The sequence below is a fragment of the Mus musculus genome, chromosome 2 (assembly GCF_000001635.26).
Source record: "Mus musculus strain C57BL/6J chromosome 2, GRCm38.p6 C57BL/6J".
Taxonomy (NCBI): Eukaryota; Metazoa; Chordata; class Mammalia; order Rodentia; family Muridae; genus Mus; species Mus musculus.
This window is the reverse complement of record NC_000068.7, coordinates 38,916,338-38,926,791: the sequence shown is the minus strand read 5'-3', so window position 1 is coordinate 38,926,791 and position 10,454 is coordinate 38,916,338. Positions and strand designations below refer to the sequence as shown.

Here is a 10,454-nt window from a genome sequence, read left to right as displayed (position 1 = left end):
CACCCCGCCCCCTGGGGCCTTCCCCCACAGGGCTGGGCTTGGTTGCACGTGCTCACCCGGTTCCCGGTGGATACGCCTCCTTGGAAAGGCTCATTATTAGTGTGGGGAAATAGTTGGAATCATAGAGCACTATGATCACGAATAAGTTACAATAGAGAGAAAACTCTGACATAGCCGTTTATTATATTAATATATTAGAAATTTTATTAGAGTTTGTAATAGTGATAGGTTTGGGTTCTCCCTACTTAGGTCTTCCTGTTTTTTTTCCATCACCCCTTTATTTGGTAGAGTCCCGTGTGGGCAGCCTCGTTGGGAGGACTACATTTCCCAGAATTCCTCACGGGCATGTGCGTGGCAGCGGCGCGTGACGTCAGAGGAGGGAGCTGGCCAGTGCTGAGGGGGCGCGGCGCGGAGGGGCGCGGAGCCGGGCGGCTCAGGGGCCCAGAGAGTGCGGCGGCCGAGAGCCTGCCGGCCCCTGACAGCCCCCTCCCCCCGTGGAAGACCAGGACGACGACTACGAAGGCGCAAGTCATGGCGGAGCAGCGAAGCCCGAGAGGGCCCTGAGCACCGCCGCATGGAGCGGGACGAACGGCCACCTAGCGGAGGGGGAGGCGGCGGGGGCTCGGCGGGGTTCCTGGAGCCGCCCGCCGCGCTCCCTCCGCCGCCGCGCAACGGTGGGTAAGGGGCCTTCTGAGCCCGGGCGGTGCCAACGCCCGCGACCCCCTCTTTCTCTAAGCTGACTCTAGCTCCGGGATGCCGGGCAGCTCCTCAGTGAGGACTCCACCCTGGGCTCGCACTCTCCAGGCAGGGTCCCCGGTCCCCTCTGCTCGGACCCTCCCCTCCCCCCGTCCCCTCTGCGCCAACCCTTTCTCCTCCCCCAGGAGGCCCTGGTGCACGGAGCACCCTCTCTTCCTTCACCAGGGAGCTCGCAGACTCCACACCTTTGCGCCCTGCACCTATCCTGGAGCGTTTTCCTCCTCCACTGTCCCGAGCTTCCTCCCAGCCCGTGAGCCTCCGCCTCTGGGCAGACCGGTAATGGTCCTTCTCGGACCTCGGTGCTCACTCCTGTCCCCTGGCCTTCCTTTACTCAGACTCATTCTTCTAGGCGACGACTTTCTGCTGGCTCAGGTCTCCAGCGGGATCCTGGGGCACCGGGACACCTGCCTTTTCCCGGCGTTTGCCGGACGCTTCCCGCGCCGCCCAGCCTATCTCTTCCGGGGTGCTGAGAATTCCTCACCTGGCCCGGCCGCTTGCGTCCCCTTGTTCCCAGCCCAGTCCTCAGGTTCCTCCGGGCTGGCTCTCGCTCCCTCCCTGGCTCAATGTTTTATTTGTTTCTGTTTGATATCCCCCCCCCTCGGTGTTTGCGGCGGAATGTTTTTATTGGTAAAGTGTAAGGAGCTTTTGTGAGGTCGTAAAAGGTGAACTTTTGAACTTGGAAAGCGCCCTGGAGCAATTAGCGCAGGCGATAGCCCCGGGAGGCCTGCATTACAAAGGGTGCTCGTTGCGGCAGGCCAACGCTCCCGCGGCAAACCCGATTTATTTATTTATTTGCCCTGCCTTCCACCTTTCACATCTCCTCATTTCCGAATAAAGGGCAGGCTCTCAGAGATCCCTGCCTCCTCCCCTCTCTGCGCCATAAACGCGCAATTCTCTGGAAGATCTAGGACCCGAACAGTGTCTAACAAGTAACAGATTTCAGATTGAATGCAAACACTGGGGACAGTTAGGAGGCACTAAAAATTAATTGCTTTGGCAAGAAGTTTCTCAATCAGGACAGTGACCTGGCAGGTGTGGGGAAAGCAACCTGAAAATAGGTCCCCGAGATTCTGGTGAATGAGTGGGGACGCACAGAAGAGAAATCTTGAGTTGGATTTGGTGCTTCATAACCGTATAAATTCATTAAACATTCATCGTTAATTCAGTACATCTTTAGTTTCTTTTAAGCTAGTTAAAAGGAAAGCCTGCGTAGAAGAGAGCCTGATTAATTTGATATGATAGTGATCAAATGGTGATGTTTTCAAAGCGTGTGAGCCCTAAAGATGTGTATTATGTGTGGATCTAGTTGGCCGGGCATCCGGTCGGGACTGATCTGAATGTGAGCATGTTTGGGATCAATAAAGTCCCACGTCACAAAGGGAAAGAAAGGAATATAGTTAGGGTAGAAAGAGACACTGTGTAGAAGAGCAAAGGTGATGGTTTTGGCGTTTTAAATTTATGCACAGATTTGGTTTGGTATTAATTTGTAAATGTTGTAATTCTTGATGTAAGGATTACCCGCAGGTTTTCAAATTCCGTCTCCAGATCTATCGGGTATCCCTCGTAATGTATTTTGGAAATGCCTTCCTGTTTGCTAATAGTTTCTGTTCCCACCTGTGCTTACTATCAGATGACAGATTTTATTGCAGCCATCACTTTCAATTCTACATGAGAATATTATTGTAAGGAAAACCAGAGAACAATGCATTTGCTATTAATTATTCATTGGAACATTTTAAAGAACTGAGTGGCAGTTTTAGCTCTTAATCAGATTATTTGTTAATACTCATTCTTTCCTTAACTGGTCAGAAACACTGAAAAGAATCTTAAGGAGCAATCAGTCCGTTAAGGCTAAGAAATATCTCTAATATTTCACCTTAGTCCAAGTTAGTGATACAAATTTATTCTTTTTACCGAAAAAACAATGGGAACTTTTGGCAGCTTAATTGGTTCAAAAGATAATAGGAAATTTTTGTACCATAGCTTGTTTTTCAGTAAAAAAAATAAGCATGGTCTAGGTAGTGTTTTACAGCTTATGTTAGTTAATTAGTACCCAAGAAGTGCTCATGAGATAAAAATTGCCTTTGGAATAGTGGGCTCTTTTTCTTTTTTCCTTCCTAATGAATATTTTTCTCCAAAGATAAATGAAATTGTTTGATTTCTGCGGAGAAAAGTACTTCTTTAACTTTCCACCGTGGTGACATTTCTATTTTTTGTGAAGTCGTTATCTAGAGAGAGGGTCTTTGGTCTGTGTTGTGAAGAAGTCCATTGATGCTGAATTTACAGTCCTCCAGATGTTTTTATGATTCCATCAGAACAGACTTGCTAGCCTTTTGATGCACCACCACCCTTTCAGGAATTCCTTGTGCTGACTCTGCTATTTTCGGCTGTTGGTTGTGGTTTTCATAACAAACAAACTCATTTAGTTGCAATAGTGATTGCTCCCTTTTGGGATTTCAAAGGAAGATGAATGATTTGAGGGAGCATTTGTTCATTTTATTTCCAGAGGGTGGGAGAATAGATTTTTAAATATTTAAAGCAAAAGAAGGCTATAAGCCATTATAAAGAATTAAAGGCATATTTCACTTTATTGTACTTTGCAGGAAATGCGTTCACTAAATACTGTGTGCTTCTCTCCACACGAGTTTACCAAAAAATGCTTATTTCTTAAATTAACAAGTACCTTACGTCACAAATTTAACTTCTTAGTTCTGGGACTTGAGAACTTAATTCTGAATCAACTGAGAGAATTTTCTGGTTTCCTTGAGAAATCTGAGGTGTTAGTTAAATGGCCAAATTTTCTCTCTTGGATGTACCATTCACCAAGTGCTGCGTATGCCTCCTCCTCGCAGAGTCTGAGAGCAGAGCGAGTTACTAATCTGGCTCTGTATTTTGTAGCAGAAAGTTTTATGCTTGTGCAAGTACACAAGAAGGTGTGAGAAAGGAAGCTAATGAAAAAAATGCTGGCAGATTTTCAAAACATTGCTGAAACTTATATCAGTATTTCTTGATTTCCCCCTGGGGTTTGGTGGCAAAGGTAGAAAATATATTTTAGGTTAAAACACATAATTTTAGTACAGTTGGTTAAAAAAAGCTTTTTAAATAGAAGAAAATGACTTATTTGTATGTAAAAACCAGATTATAGTCATCTTATTTGTGGAAAAGAGTCAGAATTAGAGAAAGCTCTTTCTACAGATAAACAGATAGCTTCCTATGAGTAGCGTTAATTTCTCCAGAGAAAATGTGAAGGAAAGTGTTTGCTTTCAAGTTTTGTATTCTTGAGGTCAACCTAAAAATAAAAAAAAATTTTTTTTCCTTATTAAATGTTTTCCTGGTTCAGGTAATTCCTTGAACATTTATGGATGTCTCTGTTTGATAAGTGAGAGTCAGAGATGTCAGAATTATTAAGTTGTCAAGGAGGCTTGGTATTGAGCCAGAAAATTTTGTTTGGATATAGAGGTTTTTGTAGCTGAAGTTTTGAATTCATCTGAATTGTACATTTTAGAAACATCTCTGGGTGTAATGTTGCTGTACAATATTCCTAAAATCAACCCCAGTCTTTCTGTTTCTCAGTGTTTACATCATAGTTTAGGAGCTTTGATTGCAACTCATAGAAAATTAGAAGGCAAAAAAACCAACACCCAAACGGGTAACCTGGTGAGATATCCATTGTTTAGAAACAAGTAGGCATAATTTATTGGAATGAAATATTTCTTGCGAATTTTTCCCGTTCTTATAACCTGTTAAATAATATTCTTCTAGAACAGTTTCTATTGGTTTCTGTGGGTTACAGTTATTTAAATTATTTTAATAAGACTTTTCTAGTGTACCCAGCAATTCTAATTAACAGTGATTTAGCTGGGGAGGGACCAGGATTTCCTCAGCTGGCTGCTGGGGAGCTGAATTGCTTTTTTCCCCACCCCCAGCTGCACAGAATCGTTTGATCCCCATGCTACTACCGTGGTTGTCATTTGAGAAAGCAAATTGAGAGAAAGTAAGTTGGGAAAATAGCCCACTTGAGCATCATTTGCAGTTTTCAGTTTTTGTTCTTAAAATATGGGAATAATTGTACTTCAGATTTTTAACATGTTGGAAGCAAGCTGGCTTTACAGTTATGTCTAAGAGAAAATTCCCAGATTGCCTTAAAAAAAATGACAGGTTTTGTTTTAAAATTTTCAAGTTAGCCTTTGTGCAATGGAAACATTTTTTATTCAAGGTAGTTTGTGGTTTTTTCCTGTAGCATTATATAATCCCAGATTAAGAAATTATAAATTCTTAAATTTCTTACAAGTAGATGCTATCCATAACTTGGTTATAATAAGAATTAACTTTGAAAATTATCTTCAAAAATATCTTTGCATTCTATTTGTAAGCTCTGAACCCTTAAATTTGTTTACAGCAGAAAAGCTATTCAACCATAAACCACAGATGGCAGTAGTAGTGTATTTTTCTGTTTTCTAGACTGATATTTGCTTTTAAGCAGGCTTCAATTCTATGGACACTGTTGGTAAGTCGTCTGGCAGATGTAATATTTCCCTGGACAGCAGCATGTAATATATTCTGTGAAGCAGATCCCAGCATCTGATTTGGAGAAACACTGTGGGTGGGTGGTTTGTGCCACAATAGTGACTGACTTCTTGCTGTCAAAGTGATTTTTTTTTTTCCTTAATTGGTAATGGTAATTAAAGTAATTGTTAAAATAGTAGCTACAGCACCTTGGATCTGTGGTTGTAGTGTTGTAAGTAACGAATGTGTCTTACAGTTGCTTAGACTACTCTTTTCATTGGAAACTATTAAGTGTATCTGAGGATACTTTTCCTCATGTAGAATTCATTGACTTCTTAATTTCAACTTCTTTCATTTGATAGAACTGTGGAATTTTAGATTTCTTTAAAAGCATTTTAGAGGTCTAGTTTATTCTGTTTCCCCAATTCTTTGTTATAGCTAAGACTTCTGTATTTTTTATTTTCCTCTAAAAGATTAATTGGGTAAAGAGATAGTTGAATTTCCCTTGATATTTTGTCTATGTTTCCTCAAGATATAATCTGATAAAGATTTATGAAAGAGTTCATTAACATCTGTTTCAAAATAAAGAAGAGATTGACTCAGTGGAGAACTAGCTTCACTAGTTTTCACTTAAAAGCATCTCTAATTCATGTGTTCATTTCAGCTTTGGAACACATCATCTTGGAAGAGTTGAAAGATTCAGTTTGACCATTTTTGATAATGTATAGTCTACTGGATTAGATTCAATATTATGAGAAGAAGAGTCTGAACACCACTGTGAGGCTTTAATGTATACTAAATAATGTAGCTATAAAGTAATGAGGTAGTAGTACTCTTTGCATTTCCCATCATTCATCACTTCTTGATCATTTATTACTAAATTGTTTTACACTTAATCTTTTTCAACATGTTGAGTCTTTAAAATGTAGTTTGTATCTAAACCAGTGGTTTTCAAAATGTAGTCCATAGACCTGGGGTGTGTGGCTGTGTGTGTCCCCGAGACCCTTCCAATGATGTTTTCCAGATCAAAGTTGATCTGTCTGCCTATCTATCTATATATAATATCAATGTTATATATACACTTGAGAATTTTCTTGGAGAAATAGTAAAAACGATTAGTTAAATCTCAAGCTTTGAGTATATGTTTTTGATGTTTTGTGTAATGAACTTTCACAGAAGTGTAAACAGTTCTGTGTAATAGGAAGGTTGTTTTGAGGTAAAATGCTTTGTGTGTATGTTGTGAGCTGAATTAGTTGAATTTTTTTCATGAGCCATCTTTTTTATTTGAAAAAAAAAATTACTGTTTTCTTAGTGAACTTACCACACCAAAGAAAACAGCATTTGTTGCCAGTAATTACTGGTTGAGCTTACAAGTAATGGGATTTTTAATTTTTTTCTTCTTCTTCTTTTAGAGACAGGGTTCCTCTATGTAGTTTTGGATGTCCTGGAACTTTTGCTGTAGACCAGGCTGGCCTCAAACTCAGGGATCCATCTGCCTCTGTCTCCCAAGTGCTGAGATTAAAGGCGTTCACAACCACTGCCAGGCATAATGAGATTTTTAAAATCTTGCACCTGCTGCTATGAGCTTTACAGCTTCTTAGTGCTAAAAACTTTATGGTGAGATAGGTAGTGATATTAAAAATATGATTTTTGGTATTGTATAGTAAAGGGTGCTTATCTTTTAGAGGATCTGTGTAACTTAGTGATACATTATTTACCAAAACATGTATAGGTGTGCTATTCGAAAATAACTGCCTGGTTGGGCATGGTGCCTGCAATGGAGGTTGAAGCAGGAGAAAATAAGTCCTGTGTGGGTCAAAGATCATTCAACACAAAATTTAGTGTAACCAAGTTCACGTATTTTACTGATAATGTTTTTAGTTTTTGTAGTTCTGGGTATTGAAACCAGGGCCCTTGTGCTTGCAACACTCTACAACTAAACTACATTCCCAGATCAATGATAAGGTTTTAAGCTCTATCACGTACTAACCTTTAAGAAACCATCAATTACTGAATTTTGCTATTGACATAAAAGAAAAATATCCATTTTTTTTAAAAAGCAAGTATTCACAGTTATAAATCTATGAGGCCAGATTTTCAGCCTACACTTGTAGTCAACATAAATATACTGAATGGGGGAGTGGAAGAATCTAGCTGTTAAGGCAGATTTTGAAGAGATTTGGAGAGTGGTAACATCCTTACAATTTTATATTTTATTACAAATGGCCTTGTTAATATATAACATGTTACTAATTATTTTTAAGAAAATAATAAAGTTTTCAAGTTTATTTTCCAGTGTGGTAAATATCAATACATAAATACATATAGTACCAGCTCTTTGGGTTCTTCAGGAAAATTTCAGAGTGTAGAAAGAATTCTTACAGCTTAGAAACCAAAATATGAGAGGCCCCTGATGTAAGTGAAAATATTTAATGTGTAATAAGAGGGTGACCTTACCATTATTACTAGTACATGACTATTTTGTTTTTTCTCCTTTTTTCTTCCTTGTCCTCTCTCTCCTCTTTAGATTTCCTCTCCTTCTGTCTTCCCCTATCATCTCCCTTCCCTTCCACTTTTTCTGAGATAGTGTTGCTGCCAAATGTAGTCTAGTGTGTGCCTTCCAACACTTTCTATAGGTTTTTCAGGTACTGAGAGGTACAGTCAAGTACCACCCTCATGCCTGACTTAGATTCTTTTCTTTTTTCCATAATGGTTCTATCTTTCACTGGAAAAGAGTGCATATTATTTTGTCTCTGTTCGCAGCTAAATGAAATGTGTCATAGTCTGCTCTCATTGAGTTCTGATGATCCTTTTGTTACTGCTTCATGAAGCCAGTTGCTTGTTTAGGCAGCAGTTTTCCAACAGCACCATTTCTCTGCAAGAAGTATATACTTAAAGTTATGGAACCAAATTTAGTAACAAAACAATAAGATTCATTGCTACAAAATGCTAAATACTCAGAAGCGATACAAAGTACATTAAAGAAGAATAACATGCTTGCTTGAGGGCCTGTCTTTAGGCCAGCTTGATCTAGATAATCCCTTACTGAGTCTTTCTTCCCAGGTGATTCAATTGAGTTGACAATTAAAACTAAGAATTCAATGGACTAGTGAGGTGCCTCAGCAGATAAAAGCAATTGCTGTTCTTCCAGAGGACCAGAGTTCAGTTTCTCATCCCAAGTTGGGCTGCTCGTAAGTGTCGGTAACTCCAGCTTCAGGGGCTTGAATTTATACTGACCATGGGCACCTGTACCCCAACACAAACACATACACATAAACATAATTAAAAATAAAAATATAACGAAGAGGTTGGCCTTTTCACTTTCCTCAGGCAAGTCTGTCTTTACTCTTGCTAAAGTTGTGATTTGGCAGTGCCATTTTGTAGATTGGTTTGCTTTCAGCCTGGTTTTCACTGAGATGGTAATAAAGTGTGCATAGAAAAAGCATATCCTTCCATGGCCTGAGAATACCCTTCTTTAGTGTGAGGCTCATTTTAGTGTAAGTCAGTTACTATGTAAGTCAGTTGCTATGTTGTTAAGGGTTAGGGAGGTACACCCTTGGGTAGGTAGTTGCTAGCTAGAACTCATTCTCCAGCATTTGTTAGAAATGTCACATAATGAAGAATGAAATGAAATGAAGAAATGTCACATAATGGCGTGAATAACAATTGGAAATTACTGCATCAGAACTTGGTTTGCGTGGATAAGGAAAAGTCATTAAAGTATTTGGGGTTCTGTCCTAAAGAGTTCTATAATTATCTTGGTGTTTGAAGAGTTCATGTTTGTTACAAATGTGTTCTATGGAATTTGCAGTTTTGGTTATAAGGAAATTATAAGCTTATTATCTCTTGATTTTGATGCCTGGATTTTATATTTCAGATGAAGTTTAAACGAGTTCTTTAGTCTAGTCAAATGATTTTAACCCAATTGTTGAAGCCAATCTTTTTTTTTCCTCCATGTTGATACTGTACCTTTTAAATCTGACTTATCCTTTCAGTCCTTTCACCACAGATGCCTTTTCTACAGAATAATAAACCACCTGGGGGAACCCCCTACTGACATCCATTTAGAGGGCTTTGTTTTTTGGAAGTGCTGCTAGTGCCAGCTAGGGAGGAAGGATTTTAGTTAAATGGTGTGTGAGGCAAAGAGCAGGATCTGGAGCAGTGGTTCTCAACCTCCCTAATGCTGCAACCCTTTAACACAGTTCCTCATGTTGTGGTGACCCCCAACCATAATATTATTTTGGTTGCTACCTCATAGTTGTAATTTTGCTATCTTTCTAATTGTAATGTAAATATCTGTGTTTTCTGAAGGTAGTAGGGGACACCCCCACCCCCAACCCCCGTGACAGGACTTCGACCTACAAGTTGAGAATCACTGGATTGGAGTGTGACTCAATAAAGATCCTGCCAGTGTAACTTTGTTCTCTGAATTCAGTATCACCTTTAATAATAGCTAACTTGTAGTGTTTAGATACTATTTTAAGCCTCTTCCATATACTTTATCCTTACAACCCTGTGAACCATGAATGAGCTCTGTTATCCATGTTTTCGTTTTTTAGAAACTGAGACCTAGGGCCTAGGGAGGTAGTAGCTCATCTGTTAGTGGCTGTTGCCTCCCAACACTGAGGACCCTGGTAGCTGCTCTTACAAGTTGTCTGCTGACTTCTGCATGCCTGCCCACATACACAGTGATTGTTTAAAAAAAGGAAAAAAAAAAAAAAAAGAAAGAATAACTCTGAAGCTCATAGAGGTTAAAACCCCACTCCATTTCACAGAAACAGTACTAATAATTTATTTTTAGATTAAACATCCCATTCTTATATATTCTAATATCTCTGAAATCATCTGATGGTGTACTAGGATTAGGGACAAGATATGTGAAGTGGCAAGCATATATTTACCCCAAAACAGATATCCAAGAATGCAGGCTACTTATATTTGATGAGAAAGTTCAGAATTTAGCTCTTACAGATGAAAGTCACAAAATCCACTCTGAGATGCAAGCAGCTATTTCTTCTTTGCATCATGGATTTACTAAGTGATTGACGATAATTTTGCCACAAAAGAAACGGTTCTTGCTGAATAAGAGGGTTGGGCACTTAGGAGGTTTTGAGTTCCTGAAGTTCTTGTACAACATACATGAAATTGCTGTTTCATGAGTGTTGAATGAATGAAAGAAACATCTTAATCTT

At 39.6% G+C, this 10,454-nt stretch overlaps 1 protein-coding gene and 1 long non-coding RNA gene across 7 annotated transcripts in view; one reads left to right on the top strand and one right to left on the bottom strand.

The window, feature by feature from the left end:
- The first annotated feature begins 330 nt into the window (after positions 1-330).
- The window catches only part of Nr6a1 (nuclear receptor subfamily 6, group A, member 1), a 203,093-nt gene continuing 192,969 nt past the window's right edge, over positions 331-10,454 (top strand). Inside the window, exon 1 of one of the 2 annotated variants that reach the window (NM_010264.4) lies at positions 331-674. In NM_010264.4, the coding sequence (NP_034394.1) occupies positions 575-674 (100 nt within the window). In that variant the 5' untranslated portion in view covers positions 331-574. The remainder of the gene's footprint in view (positions 675-10,454) is intronic. The other variant, XM_011239025.3, reaches the window with a different exon arrangement.
- Nr6a1os overlaps positions 4,929-10,454 on the bottom strand; it is a 105,892-nt gene continuing 100,366 nt past the window's right edge. For 3 of the 5 annotated variants that reach the window (XR_866167.2, XR_866166.2, XR_866169.2), the window contains one exon: positions 4,929-8,508. This is a non-coding gene — a long non-coding RNA (nuclear receptor subfamily 6, group A, member 1, opposite strand). The remainder of the gene's footprint in view (positions 8,509-10,454) is intronic. The other 2 variants (XR_374324.3, XR_866172.2) reach the window with 1 other exon arrangement.